This window comes from Pipistrellus hanaki (assembly GCF_964339955.1).
Source record: "Pipistrellus hanaki genome assembly, chromosome: 13".
Lineage (NCBI taxonomy): Eukaryota > Metazoa > Chordata > Mammalia > Chiroptera > Vespertilionidae > Pipistrellus > Pipistrellus hanaki.
In genome coordinates this window covers 26,808,477-26,835,830 of record NC_140515.1, presented here as the reverse complement: position 1 = coordinate 26,835,830, position 27,354 = coordinate 26,808,477, and the positions used below count along the sequence as shown (strand labels likewise).

Here is a 27,354-nt window from a genome sequence, read left to right as displayed (position 1 = left end):
CTGGAGCCAATGTTGCTTCTAAGGTCATCTGTTCATATCCCTTCGACTCAGAGAGCCCAGGAGGGCCCCAGTTGGCCCACAGCAAGTATCTGGCAGGAGATGGGGAGAATGTGAGAGTTGTAGCTTTCTTGGTGCTGTGAAGAGGGCCTAGGCACCAAGAAAACTACAACTCTTAGGGATGAAATGTCAGTGAGAAGCCAACCTCCTGGGCCCTCCCCATCTCCTGCCAGATACTTGCTGTGGGCCAACTGGGGCAGGTGTCTTTTTAAATTTTATTTTTTAATCTTCACCCAAGGATATGTTTTTATTGGTTTTAGAGAGGAAGGGAGAGTGGGAAAGAGAAAAACATCGATGTGAGAGAGAAACATTGATTGGTCACTTCCCATACCTACCCTGACCAGTGATTGAACCCTGAAACGTTTTGATGCATGGGACCAATGTCCAACCACTGAGCAACACTGGCCAGGGGCAGGCAGGTGTTTTCTAGGCAGTTCTTTTTAGACAAGGGTAGAACATACAAGCCAAACTGGTGCAACCCACATAGCTGAAGCAAGAAAAAAAAGATCTGGCCTGGCCTTTTACCTGCCCTCAGATATGTAACTGATAAGGACAAACGGTTACAATTTACTGAGCATTTGTGGAAAAAATGAGTATTTACTATGTGCCAGGTATTCATTAGGTCATTTAAACACAACTTATGGAGGCCAGGTTCATTACTCCCCCTTTAAAGATGGGATTCAAGAAACTGAGCTCACAACTACAGAAATACACACACAGTCCACACATGGGGTGCGCCTGGAGCACTCAGCTTGGGTGACTAGGGAGACTACACCATGGGGCACTACAATGTACCTACTACATAGGCCACTCTACCAAGACAGGGAGATGAAGCATCTCTAACACACAGCAACAAACATGGAGAGGCAGCCAAAATGAGGAGACAAAGAAACATGTCCCAAATGAAAGAACAGAACCAAACTCCAGAAAAAGATCTAAATAAAATGGAGAAATGCAATCTACCAGATGCACAGCTCAAAACCCAAGTTATGCCTTGGCTGGTGTGGCTCAGTCGGACGAGCGTTATCCCATGCACCAAAAGGTCACCAGTTCAATTCCTGGTCAGGGTTCAAGCTCAGGTTTTGGGTGTGATCACACTTGGAGTGTGTGCGATGTTGCCTCCCTCCCGTATAAATGTTTCATTCTCTGACTTTCCTTCTTTCCTCTCTCTAAAATAAAAAATAAAAAACATCTCCAGTTATAAGGACTTTCAGGAAAGAATAGATGAACTTCAATTTCAATAAAAAGAGATAGAAAGTATCCATAAAAATGGAGATAGAAGCATAAAGAAGACCCAGTCAAAAATGAATACAGTACCTGAAATGAAAAATACATCAGAGGGAAATCAATAATAGAGTAGATGAAGCAGAGGATCAAATCAGTGATTCAGAAGACAAGGAAGCAGAAAACACCCAACCAGAACAGCAAAAAGAAAAAAGAACTCAAAAAGTGAGGAGAGATCAGGGACAACTTCAAGAGTATCAACATTCTCATCTTGGGGGTGCTGGGAAGAGAAGACATAGAGAAATTGAGAATCTACTTGAAGAAGTAATCACTGAAAATTTCCCTAACCTGGTCAAGGAAAAAGATACTAAAGTCCAGGAAGCACAGAGCGCCCCAAACAGTATGAACCTAGGGGCCAACATCAAGACACATCATTAATTGCCCTAGTCGGTTTGGCTCAGCGGATAGAGCATCGTCCTGTGGACTACAGGGTCCTGGGTTTGATTCCAGTCAAAGGCACATGCCTTGGTTGCAGACTCAATCCCCAGTAAGGGGGCATGCACGAGGAAGCTAATCAATTATTCTCATCAATGATGTTTCTTTATCTCTCTCCCTTCCTCTCTGAAATCAATAAAAATATATTTTAAAAAACACAACATAATTAAAATGCAAAAGGCTAAAGACAGAGATTCTTAAAAGAAAACAGTTACCTACAAAGGAGTGCCCATAAGACTGTCAGCTGATTTCCAACAAAATTTTACAGGCCAGAAGAGACTGGCCTGAAATTTTCTAAGTAATGAAAAGCAACAACCTACAACCAAGATTATCATTTAGAAAGAAAGGACAGACAAAGAGCTTTCCAGACAGGCAAAAGCAAAAGGAGGTCATCACCACCAAAACAGTATAAGAAATGCTAAAGGGCTTTCTTTAAGAAAAAGGAAAATGGCAGTAAATGCATACCAACAATTACTTTAAATGCAAATAGATCAAATACTCCAGTCAAAAGATATATAGTGTGCTGAAGTCGGTTTGGCTGAGTGGTAGAGCGTCGGTCTGCGGACTCAAGGGTCCCGGGTTTGATTCCGGTCAAGGGCATGTACATTGGTTGCGGGCACATCCCCGGTAGGGGGTGTGCAAGAGGCAGCTGGTTGATGTTTCTCTCTCATCGACGATGTTTCTAGCTCTCTATCCCTCTCCCTTCCTCTCTGTAAGAAAAATCAATAAAATATATATATTTTTAAATGATATATAGTGGCTGAATGGATAACAAAATAAGATCCTTATATATGCTGTCTATTAGACTCACTTCAGATCAAAAGACATATATAGACTTAAAGGGATGGAAAAAAATATTTTATAAAGATGGAAATAAGCAAAAGGTTAGGGTAGCAATACTTATACCAGACAAAATAGACTTTAATGAAAAAGTTAATAATAAGAGACAAAGAAGGACTCAGCAATTCCACTTCTGGGTATTTATCTGAAGAAACCCAAAAGATATATGCATCCATATGTTCATTGAAGCATTATTTACAATAGCCAAGATATGGAAGCAATCTAGTGTTCACCAATAGATGAATGAATAAAAGAAGTGCATATGTAATATGACTCAGGCAAAAAAAGAATGAAATGTAGCAATCGGCAGCATGTATGGACTTAGAGGGTATTGTGCTGAATGAAATAAGTCAGACAGAGAAAGACAAATGCCTAAGATTTCACTTGCTAGTATATGTAGAATCAAAAAAACCAAATAAATGAACAAACAGACGACAAACACTCAAAGATACAGGGAACATTTTGATAGTTGCCAGATGGAGGGGGTACAGGAAGATGGGTAAAAAAGGTGAAGGGATAAATTGGCAGTTATAGAACAATCATGGGGATGTAAAGCATAGGAAATACAGTCAATAATATTATAATAACTATATATGGTGTCAGATGGGTACTAGATTTAGTGGGGTTACCACTTAATTTATATAAATGTATAATCACTGGGTTGTACACCTGAAAAATAAAAAAAACAAAGAAGAAAGGGCAGTCAGTAATGCATTTAGAATCCTGCCCATCAAAAATACATGGAAACAGGCCAAGATTTGGCAATATGACAAAATTTTCATTTATTTCTAAAATTCACTTATGTAAAATTCCCTATTCTCCTCTAAAGCCCTGTAAACCAAAGACTGGCAAAAAACACATGGGAAAAAAAAAAACCCAAAACAAACCTGAGCTCAGAATGTTTCCAAGTCACAAAGCTAGAAGTGAAACTCAGGTCTAACAAAAGGTCTGACCAAAGCCAATGCTAGCTCCATAATACACTGATTTTTCTTCCTGATAATGAATGGTTGGTAGGAACCTCAGAGGTTGCTTCAGTGATGGACACATACCTTCCAACTGGACTAAAGCATAGCGCTTCTGATCTATTGATGGAAAAAAGGGGAGTATGTGATCCTGGGATGTGAGAAAGGAAGCAGGGTGTCCCAGGAGTGGGTGGCCACCACTAGTGAAGTTGGATGGAAGGCAAAGATAGCATATAGGAAGAGGCAAGAGGAAAGAACCGAAGGCTGCCTTTTCCATTGTACTTCTCCACATGAACCGTTCTTTTTCTTTACTGTTTAATCCCATGTGAGATGGTTTTGCTGTCACACCTGAGTTGATGGCTGATGATGAAAGTTTGAATATACATAGGAAGGAAGGAACTGGGAGCTGCCTAAGTCTCTGGTGAGAAATTAGAATCCCAAAACCATCAAATGGCACGTCTGCAGTCCTGCAGGGAATGAATATTTTACTTTGAGGGGGCTGGGTGTTACCTAATCCACACACCAACCCCCACCAAAGCCCAAGCCTCAGGTGATGATCTCACAGCCTCTACCCAATGAATGCCTCCAGGAATGGGGCCTTAAAGGAAGAATCCTTCATTCAACAAGGGCCTGAATTCATGGAGAAACTGGCTTTAGAGATGGCTAAATGGGATTTCTTACATTTGAAAAAAGGAACATCCTTTTCTCCCAGCTGGGCCTTATATCATAAGCACATATATACCCTCATGTATGTGAACCAACCAGGGACCTCTGAATTTCTGCCGCAATCCAAAGAGAGGTCTTTTAGAACTCCAAGTTTTCTCTCCAGGGTCTCAAGCTGGTAATGCCTTTAGGCTTCTCACACTCATCTGGGGTCTGGCGCTGTGGCCCCATCAAACCTAGGGACAGGAGCCCTATGGATTGCAGAAAGCAATCTGGTTTCTCTGCTTCATTAAACACAGCCTGGGACAGAGCTCACTGCTTCCAATAAGCAGTTAGTAGGTGGTGGATGATATGGGAAGAGCAGGTAGTTGGCAGGTAGAGTTGGTTCCTATGTTACTACTTAGCTATTTAACCAGGCTGCTGGGTAACCCTCAGCCAAGTTCATATGCTCTTCAGGCTTTGCTTGGCTTCATGCTGGGCGCAGTGCTAGCACCATTCCCCCTCAGGCATGGACAGTATTGTGCTAGCAACCCTGCACCCCTAAAGGTGTCTAATGCGGGAGCAGAGGTCAGGGTGACATGGAGCGGGGCTGCTTACTAACTGTGGCCTGGGGGGCATGTTAGCATGGAGCACTGGCACTGCCTCTTCCCAACCTCCAGCATCCAGCCTCCAGCCCTGTAGCTAATGAGAGATTAACATCCAGAAATGCAGCTCAATCAGAAGCTGCTGCAATGGCAGCTAATAATGCAAAAAGGCCACGGATTCCTCATGAAGGGTGTGGGTTAGGGCTGGGGACAGAGCAGTACCCCCACAGAAGTTTCTTCCCAACCTGACACCTAACCTCTTCCCTTTGAACAAAGCTTTACCAATTCCCTTTCTAGGGAAGTCCTACTTTAAGAGAGAGAGACTGTGGAATTTGGAGCACATAAAACCCAAAGAATTCACATTATGAGAGGAATTTTGGCTGCCACAGATAGCTTTACTAAAGGGTTTCTTTCCATGCAGTTCCTCTGCTGATTGGCTGTTGTTACCTAAGAGAGGCAAGGCAGGGCAGCTAATGACAGGATCCCTCAGGCAATTTTAGATAAAAGAGACTAAATTAATTTTAATGTTAATGGAAATACATAATTAGAATGCTCCAAATCTGAATAATCTAGTATTTCAAAATAGGCATCAAATTCAGAACCCTGTCGCCTGGCCAGTCCAGGCAGGCTCCAAGTGGGCATTCCCAGAATAGCCCGGCAGTGTCACCAAACACCTCACAGCAGCCCACCTCACGCCTTTCTAAGGCTGTGTGTCCCACTTTGGTCCAGCTGTCCCAGCGTCAACCAGGCCCTGGCACACAGGGCTGAGGAGCCCGAGGACATTCCACCCCTTCTCAGCCTCCGAGGGAGGGGCCTTGGTTGCTATCCTGGACTGGCCATTTGAGTCTGAGTGGCCCAGTCAAGCGGAGAACCACCACTGAGACTCGGAAATAATCCCAAGATCTGACAGGAGACTCTCTGGGCAGGTAGAAGCGGGGAATAAAGCTAAGTGTAGGAAGAGGTGATGGATTTCTGCCTCAGCAGGGAGCCCCCAGCAGCTGGACAGTTAAGACCAAGACAGAGCCCTAGCTGGTTTGGCTCAGTGGATAGAGCATGGGCTGTGGACTGAAGGGTCTAGGTTCAATTCCAATCAAGGGCACATACCTGGGTTGTGGGCTCGATCCCCAGTAGGGGATGTGCAAGAGGCAGCCAATCAATGATTCTCTCTCATCATTGATGTTTCTATCTCTCTCTCCTTCCTTCCTTCCTTCCTTCCTTCCTTCCTTCTCTGAAATCAATAAAAATATATTCTTTAAAAAATAAAAATAAAATAAAAGGCTGGGGCAGGGCCTCAGAGGTCAAGACTAATCTTCTGTCCCCCTTCCAGTTGTCCTCAGACAGAAAGAAGGCAGAGGTGATGAGCAAGAACTCCAGCCCAGCACAGGGAGGGTCACACAGAGCTGCGGCAGCTCTGGACCTGCCCCAGGAAACCTGGGCATGCAGACAAAGGTGCATGGCAGTGGACATACATAGAGAATGTGAACAAGCACAGGTATGCTTGCTCAGTGCCCTCCACTCTCCCATGTGGTCAGAGAGGTTGTGGTTTAACAGATTTAGCTACAGCACAGGCAGACATGCTAGTGCTCCAAGCTGAAGGGCTCACCTTCAGAGGTGAGTGCCCAAGACCCATCTGAACAGTACCATCTGGAGCTCTACTACCGATCTGCTCTGCCTCCGTGGGGAGGGGCTCTCCCCATCACCTGCTTTCGCCCACAGAGAAAAACAAGAGGATGGTGATGAGAGGAGAGTTCCAGAAGTTTTGGGTTTTTCCTTGTTAATATGTTTGTGACTTTAGGGCTCCTCGTTTCCTCCTGGATATATAGGCCTGTTACAATAAAGGCCTAAAGCAAGGCAGACTAGGCTCAAGTCCAGAGCGGACTTCAATACTTACTCTCCTTACTCATTTTTTACTTTCTAAAGTTCATTTACTGACTGATTTTTCAAATATCTATATATAATTTCAGAGAGGAAGGGAGAGAAAGATAGAAACACCAATGATGAGAATCATTGATTGGCTGCCTCCTGCACACTCCCTACTGGGGATTAAGCCTGCAACCCAGGCATGTATCCTGACAGGGAATCAAATCATGACCTCCTGGTTCATACCGTGTTTCCCCGAAAATAAGACCTCCTCCAAAAATAAGACCTAACACATGGAAAGATAAGACATCCCCTGAAAATAAGACCTAGCGCAACTTTGGGAGAAAAAAATAATATAAGACACTGTCTTATTTTTGGGGAAACAGGGTAGGTTGACACTCAACACTTTTTTATTATGGACCTCCTAAGTCCCACACTGCTTTGTTTTCTCCAGAAGGGTCAGATATTCTTAAGGCTTTAGAAAACAAAGCAGTTCACAGAGTTCTTTCCCCGGGATATGACATGGAAAAATGAGGTATGAAGTCAGCTCAGAAATGCTTTCCCCAAGTGTCAGACCATTCCTCAAACCTAAGCCCTGCCTGCGCTCAGCTTTAATCTGATCTAGGAGACAACATGCCTGCAGCAAATCCAGCCACACCGGTCTGAGTGGCTCCCGTTCCAGGGATGCAGCCTCCTGAAGTTTGCCCAGCCTCACATGTCCAGCCTGCTCACTAGTATCTGTCCTCCTCACTGCTCCACCGATTCAGACACAGAATGTGAGAGCCAGGAGAGACGCAGGATCTAGAGCCATCTCTTTCATGAGAATGCAAGGTCCACAGGGAAGGGGGTGGGGTAGTGGGCTGAGATCTGCCAAAGGCAACAGGTGAAGGCAGCCCCGACTCTGCCCATCTCCTCACAACCACTAAGCCTTCTGAATTCCCCACCTGCCAGGGTTCCGGGAAGGAGTCTCAAGCCACCCTACAGAACAGCTCTTGCTCTGTATCCAAACATTAACCCATCCTCCAGACAGTGAGCTGGTCTCCAAGGTTATCAATTCCCCTAGCCTCCTGGTGCACCGCCCACCAGGCTGCACGCCAGGAGCCCTGCCCTAAGACTGCGTCCGAAGCACCGCCTCAGGTGCTGGAACCCTCCTCTCCAGCCCTATTGATAGGGGAGGGCTAGCCACCTCCTCCAGTAGAGGCTCTGGAGCTCCTCACCTGGCTTTGGGGACCTCCAAAGGACTGCTACCTATCCTGAAAAAGTTTTCAGAATGGTTCGAGGAGGAGGAGCTGGAAGACTTGGCTTCTATCAGCCCCTGATGGCAAGGTGGCAGGCGGTCCTCCGGGGGCTGGGTCCGGTTCCAGAGCACACTCTGTGGAGAGGACGAGTGGCTCTTCCTCCTGCAGTGGAAAGAGTAGGGTTGTTGGCCAAGGGGTTGCCCCAAGCAAGCCCTTGGCCTACTTTCACCAAATCTCGGGGCCCAGTCTTTACTTCCAGAGGGAAAATGCCACGTGGGAGTGGGCACACATCAGTGCTCCCTTAGGCTCAGCCACGGGCAGCGCGAGCAGGGTCTTCACGGAAGAACCGTGGCATCCAATGAATGCCTACTGGCCTTAGAGCACATTACAAAACAGATTCTTAACCAAGTTCAGTCAAGGCCCCTCCCTCCAAATGTTACACAAAATCTTGAGCCATTTGTCTAAGGAGAAAGTCATCAGATTCTCAAAGGAGTTGACTCAAGGCCCCAATTCCCAATCATCATTTTGTACTCACCTGTTTTCTTATTTTTTCTAAACTGCCCCTTCCCCGCCCCCCCCCCCCCCCCCCTTTTCAGGCAAAAAAAAAGACAAGGGAGCTCCTCAGGGAGTCCTTTAGCATCCAGCTTTCCCTCCCCCAGCCCCGTCGCATCTCCTTTATGCTCCTGGGCCACCACAGGCAGTGCCCTCACCGACCAGATGGCTGGCCTCCACGGCCCAGAGAGACAGCAGGGCGTGGAGCTGTGCTCTTAGTCCTACTGTCACCGGCCCCTTTGTTCCTGCGACTCCCCGGAGCTGGTGACCCTGGGCCACAGCTGTGAGCAAGCTTAGTTCCAGCCTGGCCCCTCACCAAGCTGCTTGAGTCTGTGCTCCTGCAGGGACCAGCTCTATGGTCTCATAGGTGAAGCTCCCCGCGGCTCCTGGGGAGCTCTCCATGACCAGAGAGAAGTCACTGCCGAGGCTGGTGGTGCTGCCACGGTCCTTTCGTCCTGAAAGACGCCAATGCCATCAGTTCACCACATTGTCTTCTCCCACGACAGGTCCCCCACCTCTTCCACACCATGTAACTGGAGAAAGAAGTTTCTAGAACAAACAATTCCAGGGTGGTCTATACTGAGAAAGATGCACAGAGGAAGGGTAATCTGCCAGGGCCTGTGACTCACTCAGCGCGTAGATGTCGTCCAGGTTGAAGCCTGAATCCCGGGCTGGCAAACTCTTCCTCCTGTAAACAGACGCCAAAATGGTGAATTCCGGGTTGGGCTGGGTCTCCTTTGTCCCCTCCCCCACGTGCTGCCTACCTGGGAAAGAAACTCCAACCCACAGAGGCAACTCATGGAGTCAGGTCTACCTAGAGTGCTGCAAAATACCAGGCCCACTTCCGGCAGAGCCCGCCTCCTCCCTGTCAGTGTGGCCCCTTAAGAATTCAAGTCTGGCCGAGACCGGTTTGGCTCAGTGGATAGAGCGTCAGCCTGCGGACTGAAAGGTCCCAGGTTCGATTCTGGTCAAGGGCATGTACTTTGGTTGCGGGCACATCCCCAGTAGGGGGTGTGCAGGAGGCAGCTGATCGATGATTCTCTCTCATCAATGTTTCTAACTCTCTATCCCTCTCCCTTCCTCTCTGTTAAAAATCAATAAAATATATTCAAGTCTGGCCAAGCACACTGGGAGCCTGACTTTGGAAGGCAAGGGAACTCTGCAAAGCCAACTCTCACCGGGGTCCTAAGGCAACTGCCAGGCTGGGAGCAGACTCCGCTGGCAGTGGCCCAGGGAAGGCAACAATCCTCTTGCCGTTGAGAACTGGCTGCTTGGCTGGGGTGTGGGCAGTCAGAAGTCCTCCTGTCCTTGGGCTGGCTTTTCCTACAGCGAATCACCTTGTTCTCCTAGCTCTCAGAGACCACTCATCTGTCCCCAGGCCTATTGGACAGTGTAACTGCAGGCTGGCCTTGGTTATACCTCAGAAGAGCCTCTCCACCAGGGAACCCGCCCCCGGCCTCAGAGCGAAGGCCAGAAAAGCCAGCCTACCGAGCACGCAGGGCAGCAGGGCAGGGATAAGGTGGCAAACAGGACCCTGCCTGCACAGAGTGGCTCTTCCGTCCCAGGGTGAGAGAGCAGGCTTCTTACCTCTGTGTCTTCAGAGAAGAGAACTCCTCAGAGATGATATGCTTCAAAAAATTGAAGCAGAAGAAGAAAATCTAAATAAACAAAAAGCAATACTCATGAAAACATAGCCTTGTCCAGAGAAGAATCTAGGGGCCAGAATGCGCAGGCAGCCCCCCTAGTCAGCCCTCTGCTGGATGGCAGCCCTGTTGGGGACCCTGCTGGTATTCTGGTCTGTAAATGGTATGGGTGGTAGAGAGGGCTTAGCAGGCTACACAAATGCACTTAGCCTGGGGTGAGGGAGGACAGGATTGCAAGAAAGTAAGCCATGGGTTTTCACGCTCCTCAAATTCAACATGCATGTTCTCAAGATAGAGAAAAGGATGAAGAACACAGCAGCTTCCCCTCTCTGCCTCTCCCCAAGAACCCCGGGGGAGAGGCTAACAGAGGACAGCTGGGACAGATTATTTTCAGTCAAGGAGATTAAATGAACACCAATTAAGGAACACAACAGAAGGCAAAGGAATCAGATTGGGTAGGGGGACGCCCAGAAATGGTGGCTCAGAAGCAGGGGTGAAGGACAGCCACTGTCCAGCCCAGAGCCTGCACTGCTCAGAGTTGTGAGGGGGCAGGTCTAAGGCTGAGGTGGGCAGACAGGAGAAGGCTGCTGCCCTAGCCCCACCGACCTTCTCTCCCCAGCCATCACCCTAGTCAGGTGGACCTCCACTAAATGCACACAAGGCAGTCTTTGCAGTTTTAAACTCCCCAGTGATTCTGAAGAGTGTAGTCCATGTAGTCTGAGAGCCCCATATGATCTTCTCAAAGAAAAAAGAGGGAACATCAGGTCAGTATGAAAATGTTGTATTATATAACATTAAATAGGTGCTTTCACCAAGGACTTTTAGTCTTTAATATGCTAATGTGCTGTGAATCTCAAAGACAAGGGAGATGAAGAGTGTTATTTAATAGGCCTCTGTTTTTTGTTTTTATTTTTTAAAGGATCAATGCCTTCCTTCCATTTTTTTTAAAAGATGTCAAGCCGGCACCGGTTTGGCTCAGTGGTAGAGCGTCAGCCTGCGGACTGAAAGGTCCCGGGTTCGATTCCGGTCAAGGGCATGTACCTTGGTTGCAGGCACATCCCCAGTAGGGAGTGTGCAAGAGGCAGCTGTTCGATGTTTCTCTCTCATCGACGTTTCTAACGCTCTATTCCTCTCTTCCTCTCTGTGAAAAATCAATAAAATATATTAAAAAAAAAAAAAAAAAAGATAATGTCAAGTCTAATCTGCCTAATATACAAGCTGGATTTGTGAGCATGTTTGTCTGGGTGCGGCCTAGTAAATAGAGGTGTCTTAAAATAGTAGATAGGTAAGGTTAAGAATGGGCCTGACCAGAGGGTGGGAATGGGGCAGGGAAGGGCAGAGGGGAGGCCTCAGTCAGAGAAGACCTGCCGGGGATGAGTCTGACCCTCAGGGACCAGGGGTACGGGGTCCCCTCTGAGTTAACTCGCAGGCAACACCAATGCGCTGGTTGTCACAAGCTCGCCAGCACCTCCCCCAGCTCAACAGCCCCTACCAAGCAACCTACTGGACAAATGGAAACTCTTCTTACCCCACCTCCCAGGTGCCCTCAACAAGGGTTATGAATTATAAAAACGGCAGACATTCTGTTACATATAAAATGCTGCCCTGCATATTTCTGTCTCAAGAGAGCAGCTGCCCCTCCCCTCCCCCACCCACCATCTCCCTCATCCCCCCACAAAAAGATGAAGAGGCCCAGGCCATGGAGGGCCCCTCATCTTGAGGGGTTGCTGCAGCGAAAAGTATCAATGTCTCGCGTGTGTGGTGGGGGTAAGAGAAAAGCCCACACCCTGAAGACCAGCCCTCCCAGCTGAGGAGACCTTTTGTACACGCTGAGACATGGCCAGGATTTAAATCAGACCCCACAGGGCTGAGCCTCATCTTGTGTGGAGTCTCTGAAGGCAGAACCTGGCCTGCTTTGGGGGTTTGGGAGAAGACACGGAGGTCAGAATGCCCTGGAGCACCAGTGAGTCTCAAAACAAGAACGCAGAGGGGTTTCACCTGCCAATTTCAACGCCAAAGGCAATGCCTCTAACAGAGTTCACAGAGGCCTCCCAGGAGCTGGCTCATGAGCTCTGCAGCCCTGGCAGATGCGATAAGTGCCGGGAGGAAGAGATTAGGAAGGGGCAAGGAGCAGCTAGGAGAAGGAACAAAAGGAGGAGGCACAAGATAAGATGCCCGGGAAGAAGGCACCCCCGGAGAGTGAGAAAGATGCTTCAGGATTCCAAGCGGGGACGGGGGACAGAGGAAAAAGAGCTAACGCTGTGTGACGGCTCCCACGCTGGGCATATGCACTCATTCTCGTTGTGAGGTAGCACGATCGACTGCCAAAGACTCAAGGTTATTCACATTACCCAAGGTCACCCAGGTAATAAGTGGGACAACTTAGACTCAAACTCAGGTCTGACTCTCAATCTGTGAGTGAGGAAAACAAGGATACCCAAAAAGGCAAATACTGCGAAAAACAGCAAAACAGACGGTGAGGGCAGAGAGAGCGGGAAGAAGGGACAACCCCTCAGACAGGAAGCAGGCCCGGGAGCCCAACTGGCCAGGCCTGGTCCGGGGCCGGGCGGGGAGTGAGGAGTAAGGCACGGATGGCCCTGGGGCTTAAAAGTTGCTGAGAGAATGTGATGAGAGTGGGAGACAGGGAAGAGCATCTGGTTGCAGCAGAAGGATGAGGGGCACAGAAAAGGACCTGTAAACTGGCTCGAGCTGAGTGCAGGAAACAAGGTCGCGCGTAAGGAAGGCAGCAGAAGGAAGGGGGAAAGAGCTGCCACAGGAAGGCCTCAGGGAGCGTGTGGACAACCGTTATCTCCTGGGGCAGAGGTTCAGAAAGCGGCTGCTGTGCTGGTGCGTTTCCTGCCATGCTGCCTAATCCCAGCACACACTGGGAAAGCACCTGCTCCTACGGTGTGGGTACCACGCAGACCGCCATCCTGTCCCTCTGACGGGTGAGAGCCCAAGCCCTCAGAGCCCTGGCATGTGCTTGCAGACTGTGAGCAGTACCCACCTCCTCTCCTTTGCTGAGCCGATCTACCAACATGTGCCTGCAACAGAAAGGCCAGGAGGTCAAAGACAGCGGCAGGAGGGCCACGGGGGACCCCAGTCCCAGGGACTGTGGCTCTGACACCAGCCGCAGGTGGGGCCTGACTGGCACCTCTCAGTCTTTCTCAAGAGGGTGGGAGCGTCCTCACCCCCCCCATCCCAGAAGCCACTGCGCCCATGGACACACAGGAGCAGCTCTCCAGGCACTGCCCCCGCCCGAACCTGACCTTCCCCACAGACTCACCCGAAGAGGAACCAGTCATAGGCCACAGTTAGGTAGAGGACCTCAGCGGGCTTCAGGGACGTGTGGATGAGCCCGTCCTGGAAGAGGCCGGGGAGACGTGCCACATCAGAAAGGTGCCTTTCCGGGACAAAGCCCCTCCTTGTCCGGAAGCTGAATCACAACCACGAACCCAGCGACAACAAGGCTGCCCAGCGGCCCCAGAAAAAGGGTTCATCGCAACTCCTTACTCCAAACCTTCTTTCGGGAGACAGTCCGAACACTCCCAGAGGGTAGATGGTGGTGGGGGCCTCAAACCCTCCCTGCCCAGCCCAGCCCGTCATACTCACAGCCCACAAGGAAAGGCGCAGGAGAGAGATGAAGAGGGGGGTCCGGTCCCAGCCTGAGATACAGTGCACCAGCAGCCCGCTGTCATCTACTCCGCCCACCGAGCAGAGGCCCAGAAGAGAAGCAAACACAGCGGATGAGGAGGAAACAGCACTCCCTTGGCCTGGTGAGAGCCAGGCCACCCCTGGGCTCCCTCTTCCGCCCCAGGATTCTCCTATCTGGTCCCACAAAGGGACGGGTGGTGGGCACCCATCTGCCTGCAGCATCCCTCTCTTCTTCCTCCGGCTGCAGGTTCTCAGGGTACTTTTAGAGAAGCAGGTCATTTAGGTGGGGCTTACCTGCATGTCACCACCCAGCATTTCTCAGGGAGGGTAGTCCAAATATTTTAGGGCCAAACAATTCAATGTCCCGAGAACATTTAGGATCCGTGGCTAACTCCTGCCAAATGCTAGTGGCCCTTTCCTAGTTCCTAAAACACCCAACCTTCCAAAACCACCATGAGGGGCGGTACAACCCCAGACAGAGAACCACTGCCTAGCTCCAGGGACAGGAATGACTCTGGCAAACCTGGCCACAGTGACTGATTCAGAGATGGGCACTGGACCCAAACTGGGCCACTGAGCGTGAGCTCGGACAGAAGCGGTCTTCTTCTGGGGAAGTTAAGATGGCAGGAAGCAAGTCTGGAAGGGTTGCGAGCCATGAAGCTAATTGGACAATGGGTATGAAAAACAGAGAGAGGTTCTTTGTGGTATTAGGGCTTGGCTATGCTCTTGGGTCTGGTTGGTTATATAAGCTAATATATTCTACTTGTTCAAGCAAGCGCAAACTCACAGAATTCTTTTTTTTTTTTTTTTTAACATGTATATATATGTATATGTATATGTATTTTTAAAGAGAGGAAGAAAGAGGGAGAGTGTTAGAAACATCGATGAGAGGGAAACATCAATCAGCTGCCTCCTGCACACCCACTACTGGAAATGTGCTTATAGCCAGGGTACATGCCCTTGACCAGAATCAAACCTGGGACCCTTGAGTCTGCAAGCCAATGCTCTATCCACTGAGCCATACTGGTTAGGACTTAATATATTTTTACTGAATTCAGAGAGGGAGGGAGAGGGAGAGGGAGAGAACGATAGAACATCAATGATGTGAGAGAATCATGGATCAGCTGCCTCCTGCACACCCCACAGTAGGGATAGAGCTTGCAACCCAGAATCAAACCCAGGACCCTTTAGTCCACAGGCTGATGCTCTACCCACTAAACCAAACCAGCTAGGGCCAGAATTCTTGATTGATATTAGAAAAGTCATTGTGCTCCAGAGACATCCAATCAAAATAGCCAATTGGGATAGGTTGACTGGTCCTCTAAGGCCTTTTTCATGTGCCCAATAAGAAGTCAGGACTGGCCAAAGAGCATCGGTCTGCGGACTGAAAGGTCCCAGGTTCGATTCCGGTTAAGGGCATGTACGTGAGTTGCGGGCACATCCCCAGTAGAGGGTGTGCAAGAGGCAGCTGATCGATGCTTCTCTCTCATCGATGTTTTGTAGTCAGAACTGATTTTCTCTCATCTTTCTGAATTAAAAGAGGCCATTACGGCCCCCCAAAAAACACTGGACACCCAAAGGTCAGCTGCTGCCGTGCAGAAACATCCTGCATGTGGTTCAGATAGTAACGAGTTTATAATTGTGTTTTCTAGGGTTTTAAGGACATGGGATAAAGCTGCCAATGGACAAGGGAATCCCCAAGTCCTTCCACCACAGAGCAAAATGTACTTCTGCGGCCCTAGCAAACACACATCCTCAATGTCATGACCTGGGAACAGCCAGGGGACCCAATGGCTTGAGGCGCAGCCAGAGGCAGACTCACCGTCGCTGTTGATTATGGAAAGCAGCAGTTTCAGGTAGTTTTGTGTTTGTTGCACCAGGTCCCAGCTCTGTAGGAGAAGGAAGATAAAAGGGATCTAAGAATAGATATTTAACTCAGACTGAGAGTTTGAAGTTTTAGAAAAAATAAAATGCTGAGTTATTCTGGGGCAACAAATACTCTTGGTCCCAAATCCCAGATAACCAGACTTCACTGCCCGCTCTGAGAGCTCCTTCCACCTTCCCCTGCACCCTCACCCCACAAGCCCCCTTGCTCAGGACAGTGAGGAAGTCTTGCCATGCCGAGGCCTGGGCAGCCCACAGCCCCACGCCCACAGCAGCAGTCCTCCGCTGGCCTCCTCTCAGCCCCCGGCTCCCACGTGGCTCTCCAGGGGACTAGCAGAAGGGAACAAAGAGCCGTGAGCCGGTGGCCACTGTTGCTAAACAGAAAGAATCATTCCTTCATTTGCTAACACATCACAGAAACCAAGGAAAATATCAAGCTTCTCATCCAACCATGTTTCATTTGCTTTTTACTGCTATTCACTGCATACCCTGTCTTTTGATGAATTATAAATGCAGTCTGTTAGGCAGACAGAACCTTATAAAACAGGAAGCCCATGGGGTGGGAGATAAAAAAAAAATAGGCAAAAGCTGTAAAGAGATTGGGGCCTCTGTTCTCGCCCAAGAGGTCTAGCCCAGACGCTCTTAGAAACAGTCCACCCGGATCCGGAATTCCACGGAGGGGCTCGACCCAGTTCTGCAGCCCCTCCCCCACACGGGGAAGCCTCTCAACACAACGGTGTGTCCGCGTCCCAGGGCCGTGCAGAGGGCGGATGTGCCGGGGAGAGCGTGCTTCCCGGGGGGAGGGCGAACACGGCACCTGTAATTGGAGTGGTTTTCCCAGGAATTTAAAACAGGCTCATCTACGTGACCCTCCCAGGGCCCCTGGCGAGTTCTGACCCACTTCCAGCAGCTCCAGGGACGGTGCTGCACTAATAAAGCCATTACCCGCAGGAGCACGGGTCTCCGCTCATCTGGCTCAAGCGTGTCAGACACACCGCTGCCAGCAGACTTCCCGAGAGCCGGGATTCTCTAAGTGGGAGGAGAAGCAGGAGCAGGAGGCAGGAGATACGTAGCACAAAGCCCGGGGAAGTCAGGCGGGCTGGGAAAGACTGCAGCCCGAGGAGTGGGCAGGACCGAACAAGGATCAGAACCAGGCGGTTGTTCTAAGGGGACACTGACAACTAGGGAGAGACAGCAAATTCACAGTGAGCTCAGTGCTGGGGGAGGAACCACAGGCGGGGAGCGATGGGTTGCTAGAGGCTCAAGGTCACAGAGCTAAGCTGAGCTGGGGCAGGAACCCAGCCCTGCTGGACTTCGAAGTTCACATTCTTAGTCACATGCTATACCGCAGGGACTTTTCCTACAATAACAAAGAAATAAAAGTCTGAGGAGGTTGCAGAATGAGAGGAAGACCTGGGAAGTGCACTAATATTTAGGCTAACCTGACTCTCTTATCCGACATGATCCGTGAAGTCTCTGAGTGTGGAGGTGAGCACCGGGCGTCTTATGTTTTTGTGCCTGGAGTACTCTTCCCCCTGACTGGAAAGCTCATCAGACCCCACATCCTGCCCCAAGCACTCTCCCACTGTGGACATCAATGGGTGAACCACGGGCCCTGGGACACCGTGGTGAACAATGAGCTCAGCCCTCACGGGGCTGCAGGAGAGGGGAGGCAAAGGGAGCTGCTGCAGGTGGACTGATGAAAAGACCTCTGGGAGGATCCAAGATGGCTGCTCGGGTATACACCTAGCCGCAGCAGCTCACAACAATTTCAAGGGAATACAACTAAAATGTAGAGTGGACATTGCCCAGAGCTACAGGTAGTCGACTGACTGAAAACTCTACAATAGGAAGGAGGGAGAAAACCAGAAGGAAAATCAGAGGAGCTGAAAAAAAGCCTAAGGTACGGAGACATGCTGCGCGCTCGCACGCACGCACGCGCGCGCGGAGAGGTCGCAGCCGGAGAGGAGGAGAGGGCTGGGTGCTGCCTGGCGTTCCCTAGCAGGAAGGAAATAGAACCCCCAGCCTGGGCTGAACCCCCGAACCGGCAGCGCTGAGCCCCAAGTTATGTGCCAGACCCTGGGGACCCAGGCTCCGGCAGGGGGAGACAATCCCGGGGGACGGCGAAATGCGGGGCCCCCGGAGTCGCACGAACATGGCGCGCAGAGGACTGAATGTTGACTCTGATGCTGGATTACCCTAGCCGGAAGAAACAAAGCCTCCGGCGGCAGCTCTGAACCTCAGTCCAGACCGCCACGAACTCCAGGTCTGGGCCAGTCCCTGGGGACCCAGGCTCGGGCAGGGGGAGACGGAGCTGTGAGGTGGAGTCCTGGGAGCGCGGCGAAAGGCCGAGCCCCCGGAGTCGTGCACACTGTGCGCAGAGGACAGTCTGTTGACTCTGATCCTGGACTCCCCTAGTGGGAGGAAGAAAGAAAGCTCCAGACTGGAGGAACGCCACGAGGAGCAGGAGCCCCTGCCGGACACCGGCCAGCCGGGCGCCAGCAAGGAGCCGGGCGACGGGGCCCCCAGTGCGGGGGGTGCCCCTGAGCCTTCGACTGCTGAGCGCTGGCAACGGAGCCAAGGACGGGGGCTACTTCCTGGGCGGCGCCGACCCCGGCAACAGACTGGAGCAGCGCGGGAGCCCGCGGAGAACAAAGGGGTGCCACAGGCCAACCTGCTGAGCTCCCAGGACAAGGAGGAAGAAACCAAAGAAGTTCTCAATGTGAAGAAATCAAGTGAGAGCAAATGATAGTAAAATTACTTAAGAAAGAATACAAAGAAGATCTTGAAAAATCAAAGACTACGTCAGAACTCAACGCACCAGCCAACATTGCAACATAAATGCGTTTTGTTTTGTTTTTAAAAAAAGAAAAAAAAAAGAGAAAAAAGGGACAGAATGTTGGAACAGCGGCGACCAGGCCTAGAGTGGCCAGGCACAAGGCAGTGGCAGCTGGGCCTGGAGCAGCAGTGGCCAGGCCCCAGAGCAGCAGCAGCCAGAACAAGAGCATCAACGGCCAGCACTGGAGCAGCCAGACCTGGGGCAGTGGCAGCCAGGCCTGAGGCAGAGGCGGCCAAGCCCAGGGTGGCCATTCCAGGAACACCCAGACACGGAGTGGCTGGGCCCGGAGAAGCCCGGCCCAGAGCAGCCGGGTTGGGAGCAGCTAGGCCCAGAACAGCAGTAGCCAAGCACGGAGCATCCAGGCTGGGAGCGGCCAGGCTCGGAGCAGCCGGGTCGGGTGCGGCCAGGCCCGGAGCAGCGGCGGCCAGGCTGGGAGCGGCCAGGCCCGGAGCAGCTGGGTCTGGTGTGGCCAGGCCTGGAGCAGCGGCTGCCAGGCTGGGAGCGGCCAGGCCCAGAGCAACAGCTGCCAGGCTGGGAGCGGCCAGACCCGGAGCAGCCGGGTCTGGTGCGGCCAGGCCCGGAGCAGCGACTGCCAGGCTGGGAGCGGCCAGGCCCGGAGCAGCCGGGTCTGGTGCGGCCAGGCCAGGAGCAGCGGCTGCCAGGCTGGGAGCGGCCAGGCCCGGAGCAGCAGCTGCCAGGCTGGGAGCGGCCAGGCCCGGAGCAGCCGGGTCTGGTGCGGCCAGGCCCGGAGCAGCGGCTGCCAGGCTGGGAGCGGCCAGGCCCGGAGCAGCCGGGTCTGGTGCGGCCAGGCCCGGAGCAGCGGCTGCCAGGCTGGGAGCGGCCAGGCCCGGAGCAGCCGGGTCTGGTGCGGCCAGGCCCGGAGCAGCGGCTGCCAGGCTGGGAGCGGCCAGGCCCGGAGCAGCAGCTGCCAGGCTGGGAGCGGCCAGGCCCGGAGCAGCCGGGTCTGGTGCGGCCAGGCCCGGAGCAGCGGCTGCCAGGCTGGGAGCGGCCAGGCCCGGAGCAGCCGGGTCTGGTGCGGCCAGGCCCGGAGCAGCGGCTGCCAGGCTGGGAGCGGCCAGGCCCGGAGCAGCCGGGTCTGGTGCGGCCAGGCCCGGAGCAGCGGCTGCCAGGCTGGGAGCGGCCAGGCCCGGAGCAGCCGGGTCTGGTGCGGCCAGGCCAGGAGCAGCGGCTGCCAGGCTGGGAGCGGCCAGATCCGGAGCAGCAGCTGCCAGGCTGGGAGCGGCCAGGCCCGGAGCAGCCGGGTCTGGTGCGGCCAGGCCCGGAGCAGCGACTGCCAGGCTGGGAGCGGCCAGGCCCGGAGCAGCCGGGTCTGGTGCGGCCAGGCCCGGAGCAGCGGCTGCCAGGCTGGGAGCGGCCAGGCCCGGAGCAGCCGGGTCTGGTGCGGCCAGGCCCGGAGCAGCGGCTGCCAGGCTGGGAGCGGCCAGGCCCGGAGCAGCCGGGTCTGGTGCGGCCAGGCCCGGAGCAGCGGCTGCCAGGCTGGGAGCGGCCAGGCCCGGAGCAGCCGGGTCTGGTGCGGCCAGGCCAGGAGCAGCGGCTGCCAGGCTGGGAGCGGCCAGATCTGGAGCAGCAGCTGCCAGGCTGGGAGCGGCCAGGCCCGGAGCAGCCGGGTCTGGTGCGGCCAGGCCCGGAGCAGCGGCTGCCAGGCTGGGAGCGGCCAGGCCCGGAGCAGCCGGGTCTGGTGCGGCCAGGCCCGGAGCAGCGGCTGCCAGGCTGGGAGCGGCCAGGCCCGGAGCAGCCGGGTCTGGTGCGGCCAGGCCCGGAGCAGCGGCTGCCAGGCTGGGAGCGGCCAGGCCCGGAGCAGCCGGGTCTGGTGCGGCCAGGCCAGGAGCAGCGGCTGCCAGGCTGGGAGCGGCCAGGCCCGGAGCAGCCGGGTCTGGTGCGGCCAGGCCCGGAGCAGCGGCTGTCAGGCTGGGAGCGGCCAGGCCCGGAGCGGCCGGGATCGGAGCAACCGGTCCCAGAGCAGCCGGGTCGGGTGCGGCCAGGCCTGTAGCAGCAACAGCCAAGTCCAGAGCAACTAGGTCGGGAGCGGCAGTGACCAGACCCGGAGCAGCTGGTTGTGGAACGAACCAGAGCAACAGAGGCCAGGCCCGGAGCAGCCAGGCCCGAAACAGCTCGCTTCTCGCCTGTACCTGCCCACAGCTGCCTCTCAGACATGGCTGGAAACTTTTGCGGGAACTTGAGGGTCTGCTGAATCAAGTGATGAAGGCTTAGATCTGGATGTGTTGAGTTAGTATAGCGCTGGGGTGCTGATCTGTGAGTGCCTTGGGTGGGGCCTGGATGAGGCTGGTTGACCTATTTGGAAATGTCTTTTGTGTGAAGTGTATCATTGGGCATGTGGAGGTATTATTGATATGAGAAAATGCTAAGTAACAGAGTTACTATCTGAAAAGGGATTTACTATCGGGGAAAGGGAGGGAGGAAGAGACTGAACATAAACTGTGCACCTATGGATGAGGACAATGGGGGATGGGGAGGGGGCAGAGGGTGGGGTGGGAACCTGGTGGAGGGGGGAAAAAAAGAGGAACCTTTGTAATAATATGAACAATAAAGATTGATTTAAAAAAAAAAAAAAAAAAAAAAAAAAAGCATATTTTTAAAAAAAAAGAAAGTCCATGATCTCTCTCAGCACCACTCTCATTTTTAAATAAAGTTAATGTATTAATAAACATATTTTAAGGCCAAAAAAAAATAAATAAATAAAAAAATAAAAATAAAAATAAAAAGAATAAAAGGGTGCCCAGTGTAAAAAAAAAAAAAAAAAAAAAAAAAAAAAAAAAAAAAGAAAAGACCTCTGGAAGCTGCGGGACCATGGAGTTGGTGGCCTAGCCTAGCCTGACCCAGGGGACCATTAGGGAGCCCTTTTTGGAGGTGGCGACATGAATGTAAGAAAAAGAGAGGGCTGGGACCGGTTTGGCTCAGTGGATAGAGTGTCGGCCTGTGGACTGAAGGGTCCCGGGTTCGATTCCGGGCAAGGGCATGTACCTTGGTTGCAGGCACATCCCCAGTAGGGGGTGTGCAAGAGGCAGCTGATCAATGATTCTCTCTCATTGATGTTTCTAACTCTCTATCCCTCTCTCTTCCTCTCTGTGAAAAACCAATAAAATAAAATAAAAATAACAAAACAAAAAGAGGACCGAAACTGGTTTGGCTCAGTGGATAGAACGTCAGCCTGCGGACTGGAAGGTCCCAGGTTCAATTCTGGTCAAGGGCATGTAACTTGGTTGCAGGCACATCCCCGGTGGGGGATGTGCAGGAGGCAGCTGATTGATGTTCCTCTCTTATCGATGTTTCTATCTCTCCCCCTTCCTCTTTGCAAAAAATCAAAATTTTTTTTTTTTTAAAAAGAGAGGGAAAGTGGACGAGTGTTTCCTACAAAGAGCGTGTGCAAACCTGGAAAGCACTCTTCCTTCAGGGGCTAAAAGGAGGCCAGTGTGGCTGGAGGAGAGGATGGCCATCCACAAGAACAAGGCGGGGTCATGGGAGCAGGTGGGCCACATAAGGGTCCTGGACTAAAGTCAGTGGTGGGGGCCTGGCTGGCGTGGTTCAGTGATTGCGCACATGCCTGGGTGTGGGTTGGATCCCCCTATGGGGTGTGCAGGAAGCAGCCGATCAATGATTTTCATCATTGATGTCCCTCCCTCCCTCCCTCTCAGAAAGATGGAAAGAAAGAGAAAGGAAGAAAGTCATTGGTGGGTTTTAGGGAAGGGATGGCTAAGAAGACCTTGCCCCGTGATTTGAGTGTTGCTCTCTGAGGCCCTTTTCTAGTGCTTCACATCCACCATTTCCAGAACCCCCCAATGCGCCCCACATTCAGACATGAGATTCTCCTGAGATGACAGTGGCCTGGACTAGGCTAAGAGAGGGAGGCAAGAACTGGAGAGTTTCACCAGGGACAGAGATTTAAGAATTGATGGGATACGGCAATGGGCGTTGGGGGAGAAAAGCACTCAATTTTCAAGTTTGAGCATCTAGGTAAATGGTGGCGGGTCTGGTGGCACTGTAGGCTAGGGCCAGTCTGGCCAGCTTGAGTTTGAGATGGCTGCCCAGAGGGATACCTGCAAAAGGTGATGCAGATCACCCAGAGAGGCCTGGCCTGGGCAGCCTGGCAGTGGGCTAAGAGTGAATGATGAATGAGATGAGGAGTAATGGGGAGTCCTGGACTGCCTTGTGAAGGGGCAGAAAGGCCAGAAACCACACCTGGCAGAGGGAGAGGATGGCAGGAGGCCCAGTGAGACCAACTGGGGAGGCTGGAATCCTGAGAGGAAGCCCTGAACTTCTCCTTTTGTGCCTGGAACGTTACTAGTGTTCACTCCCTTGAGTTAGCAAGCTAGTAAGTAGCCTAGTTCTTAATTATCACGAAAACCAGCCTGGCATTTCAGTTAAAAGGACACTTTCTCACAGTGATCATATTTGAGCCTCGCCACAATGCTGAAATAGGCGTTAACTCGCTTTCAGAGAGAACTGAGGGCACTTGCTCAAGGCCACAGAGCCTTGCAAGAAAGGCTGAGCAAGCCGGGGCCTAGATCCAGGGCTTCTGTCTACTCAGCAGAACTCCGCACACACAGGACTCCTTTCCAGAGAAACAAACGTCCTTGGCAGTGTCAACATATCGAACCCCTACGGCTGCACCTTACTTGATGAGTAAGTAGTTTATCCGATCTACAATGTTTGTACCCACATAAGGAGAAAGAATGTACCAGGAGATGTGGCTTGGGGTAGGGCCCACTTGAGACCTCTGCATATAATAAAGGAAGGAAGCCTGCAGATTCCTCTGGCCACTCACTCTGACCACGTACAGTCTGGGACTTGAGACCAAGCAGCAGGGCCCCCCACCCTGGCCCTTCCCCAGGCTGCTGGGGCACAGCAAACACTGGCCTGCTGTCCTTCCTAACGCCCTCTAGAAACACCTGCCTAGAGACCTGACACCACTCTCATTCACCCAACAGTCACGGAGCGTCTGCTCTGTGATTGGGGGCTGGATGTGTAAGATAAAAGCAGCACCACCTCTACCTTTACACACCACCCGCTACCAGGAAGACAGTCCACACAGCTGCCTAAGAGGTGGGCTGGGCCTCTCTGAGAGACCTCAGGGCTGGATGGGGTGGAGGAAGGGAGGGGGGAGACAGGTTTCACTGGCTTGGTCTTTCCAGCTCTAGGCTCTGTGCGTTTCTGTGCTGGGGAAGCACAGGTGGTGCCTGCTCGCACTCCTGGAGCTCCGTCTACTGGAGACGGGGAAGCACATCTCTGACCCAGTGACCATAGTTCAGTGGAAAATTCCATGATAACTGTGCCTAGGAGTCCATAGGAATGAGGATACAGGTACGTGACCCTCCAGGTGTGGGGGAGAGGACATCAGGGAAGTCCTCCTGGAATGGACACTGAGCCAAATCCTGAAGGCAGTGTGTCAGCTGGGCAGAGGGAACAGAGAGGGAGAACTAGGCTGAGCAAGTGACAAGGAACTGCTGACGCCTTTGGGCTTGTACAGCGACAAACACAGTAGATAGATGGATCCAGCCAGTAAGACGAGGGCCTCTTCCATGGCAGCCAGCGACAGAGAGGAGCACAATGGAAATAATTTTGAAGTTTTTATAATCAAATGAGGTCAGGCAGCTCTGCACTTCCTCTGGCAGAACACACATTTAAAAGGAAAAAGGAAAAAAAAAAAAAATTACTGAAGCCCAGAACTGGAAACAGAACCCCCTGGTGGACACACACATGTTTGAGTCACGTTCAGAAAGCTTCGATTTTCTGGGCCAAGAGCAAAGCAGGAGGGAGAGTCCCAGGCGAGCAGCTCCTCCTCCCCTGGGCAGTGCACGGTGAGAGGGCACCAGCAGCCTCCAGGCATCTGCACGAGGGACTGGCCCCACGCGCCCCTGCGCACCTTTCCTTATTCTGCCCTGCTCGAGCCGGGCCCCTCACCTGATACTGACTCCAGTCAATGTTCAGAGAGCAAGTCAGGAACTCGGGGATGCTCAATGGGGCATCGACGTAGTCCTGGGGACAGAAAAGACACCTGTGAGACTGAGGGCAAACTGTGGCCCTGAAGCTGTGGCTACCACAGGCAGCCAGGATGTGCCTCCGTGGTGCCTGCCCTCTGAGCCAGACGCCTGTGCTGCCCTGGGAGCGAGAGCGTAAGGTGAAAGGGAGCGGGTGTTGCTGCCGAGCGGAGCTTTCCGTTTGAGACAGACGTGTGGACTGTGCTCAGCCCCGCAGGCTCCTGGGGAAGGAACGGGTGCTGGTCCCACTCTTGACACAGATGGTGGAGCAAAGAGAAAGGGCTTTTCCCATTTTGTCCCTGAAGACGCCTTTGCAGAAAAGGAGACGTTAAAGGGGAAAGGAAAGTATATGTAATGTGAATGTAAACATGTGTACACAAGAAGGAGAGCCCTAACCAGTTTGGCTCAGTGGATAGAGCATCGGCCTGCGGACTGAAGGGTCCCAGGTTCGATTCCGCCCAAGGGCATGTACCGTGGTTGTGGGCACATCCCCAGTAGGGGGTGTGCAGGAGGCAGCTGATCAATGTTTCTCTCTCATCGATGTTTCTAACTCTCTATCCCTCTCCCTTCCTTCTGTAAAAAAAAAAAAAAAAAAAAAAAAAAATCAATAAAATATTAAAAAGAAGAAAAAGAAAAAGGAGGAGGAGGAGGGAGAAAAAATGAGACTCATTTAGGGAAGAGAAGAGAGAAGAGAGAAAAGGTCCTTGTTTTCTCCAAAAAGATTGTTAGCTGTTCTCCATAGACTCCCTTTACAAAGAAACATAAGACCCAAGTTGACAAATATTGTTCATACCTGCTTCCAGTTAAAAATGAGCCCTTCAGCTATGTAATCCCGATCCTTATATTCCTTGAAAAATTCACAGCCTGGAAAAGAAGGGCAGAGTTAGGACACCACTCTTTCCAGCCCGGGCTCCTGAGATGCCCCTGAGTGCTGCAGGACCGAGGGGCCACCAGCTTCTCCACGTGGCAGGCCCCAGGTGAAGCCACAGTTTACCTGGAGTGGGGGGTGGGGAGTGGGGACTGGAATGGGTAGGTGAGAGACAGTCTGGTTTCCAGTTACATGCCTTCCAAGGATGTATGACCTGCCTGCAGACCTCTCTGTATCTCTCTCCATCTGTACTCAATGATGTTACAACTGTCCTGTTTCAGGTCACCTGTCCTACACGCCCCTGAAGCATCAACAGCCAGCAAACAAAACCATGGCCTACAACTGGAGTCCTGTCAGCACCGTATCGGCAATTTACGTAGTTACAGATCACCCTCCCTCCGCTCTGACACCAAACTCGCAGGCTCTCAGTGGGGGCTGAGCGCTGTGACGGACTGGAAAGGACGCAGACAGTGCCTGAAATGTGACAGGTGCTCACGAGACAAGTCCACCTCCAACAAGCCTGGCCGAGACGTGCTTTCTGTGTCATTTGCTAGAAAAACGATGAACACCACTAGGGTAAATCCGCAGAAATATAGAGAGGAAACGTGGAAAAGGGCTTAGGCAACATTCCCAGCTTCAAATCTCAACTTTTGGCTTAGCTCTGGGATGGCGAACAAGTTGTTTAAATTCTCTAAGCCTTGATTTTCTCATTTGTAACATGGTTGGGGATAAAATGAAATAACACATACAAAACACCTAGCACAGCTCTGCTACAAGTGGCATTCAAATGGCAGCACATGAGCATTGTGCTGCTGCTCCAAGAGCCCGCAGTGCCAGCCCGCAGCTTACAGTCGGCTGCCTGACTCGAGGAGGATGAGGCTCGCTCTCACCCCTAACACAGGGACATCACTGGGCTGCTGGGGCTTCGAGCCACAAGGATGGGAGAAGGCATCTTGAGAGAAGCTTCCTGAAGTCACTCAGTTCCTCAAGCAGGACAACACAGGCTTTGGAGGGCACAAGGCTTTGGCCAGAGATCTGTTTGGTGAGGTCCCCAAAGGCAAAACAGTTGTTCCAATTCTGTGGAAGTGGCTACAAGCCAAAAATATTAACATGGAACTCTCCAGCTGCTCTTGAGCCAAGTTCCTGTCTGAGGTCACCCGGGGAAGCAAGAAAAGGCTCCTTTGGAGATGAAAGTCACATGTTTATGGAGTTGGCCCTCATCCCACACACACTTTGCACTCTAATCCCCCAAACCTCACTTCTGACTCTGAAGCCAGTAAACAATCCCCAGCTCCAACACTCCAGCCTATTCCTGGTACCTCGCTGGGAGAAAGAACATAAATATCAGACAGAGGCCCTGAGCTTAGGAGCCCAGGGTTAGAAGACTTAATGCTCTCTCAGAGCTCCTGTGAAGTGTTTTTCCCCCAAACCTGAGCTGTTCAGATCAACACTGCAGGCTCTAGGAAGAGCTCTGACTGGCCTATGATGCAGAAACAATTTTTTTTGTGAGAAAAAAAAAAAAGAATTAAAATACTCAGTACCCAGTGCAATTTCTAACATCCATCACCTGCACAGGCTTCTGAACACACTGAGAGGCAAGAGGATTGGGGCGAAAGTGGGGCGAGAACAGCCGCGCTCAAGGAGACAAATTAAACCCATGCTGGGAGTTTTCGTCCCATCTATTTCGGTCCCTGGAGGAAGTGCTCCCAGAACACTTCCCATTTTCAAGGGCCAGTCTAGGCTCACGCTGGCTGGACAGAACTAGCACTGATGCCATCACAGCTCCTGTCTGGGCTTCAAAGCCATTAGAGGGCTCGGCCGAGACGCCTCAACCTCAGCAAAGTGTATTTTATGACTTGGTTTGGGCAATGGTAATTTTCTTTTCCTTTTTATGAAGTGATACAGGCATGTGAAGAAATTCAAGAACGTTAAGTACAGCAATTAAATGTGCTTCTTCAGCTGGCATGGCTCACA

The 27,354-nt window shown here is 51.9% G+C and overlaps 1 protein-coding gene across 8 annotated transcripts in view; it reads right to left on the bottom strand.

Annotated features, from left to right (window-relative positions):
- The window catches only part of MTMR14 (myotubularin related protein 14), a 53,417-nt gene that overhangs the window by 6,204 nt on the left and 19,859 nt on the right, over window positions 1-27,354 (bottom strand). For all 8 annotated transcript variants that reach the window (XM_084901965.1, XM_084901958.1, XM_084901962.1 and 5 more), the window contains 10 exons: window positions 25,306-25,376; window positions 24,436-24,510; window positions 15,595-15,661; window positions 13,731-13,816; window positions 13,405-13,481; window positions 13,126-13,162; window positions 10,063-10,133; window positions 9,105-9,163; window positions 8,792-8,930; window positions 7,903-8,085 (listed from right to left, as the gene is read on the bottom strand). In XM_084901965.1, the coding sequence (XP_084758091.1) occupies window positions 7,903-8,085; window positions 8,792-8,930; window positions 9,105-9,163; window positions 10,063-10,133; window positions 13,126-13,162; window positions 13,405-13,481; window positions 13,731-13,816; window positions 15,595-15,661; window positions 24,436-24,510; window positions 25,306-25,376 (865 nt within the window). The remainder of the gene's footprint in view (window positions 1-7,902; window positions 8,086-8,791; window positions 8,931-9,104; window positions 9,164-10,062; window positions 10,134-13,125; window positions 13,163-13,404; window positions 13,482-13,730; window positions 13,817-15,594; window positions 15,662-24,435; window positions 24,511-25,305; window positions 25,377-27,354) is intronic.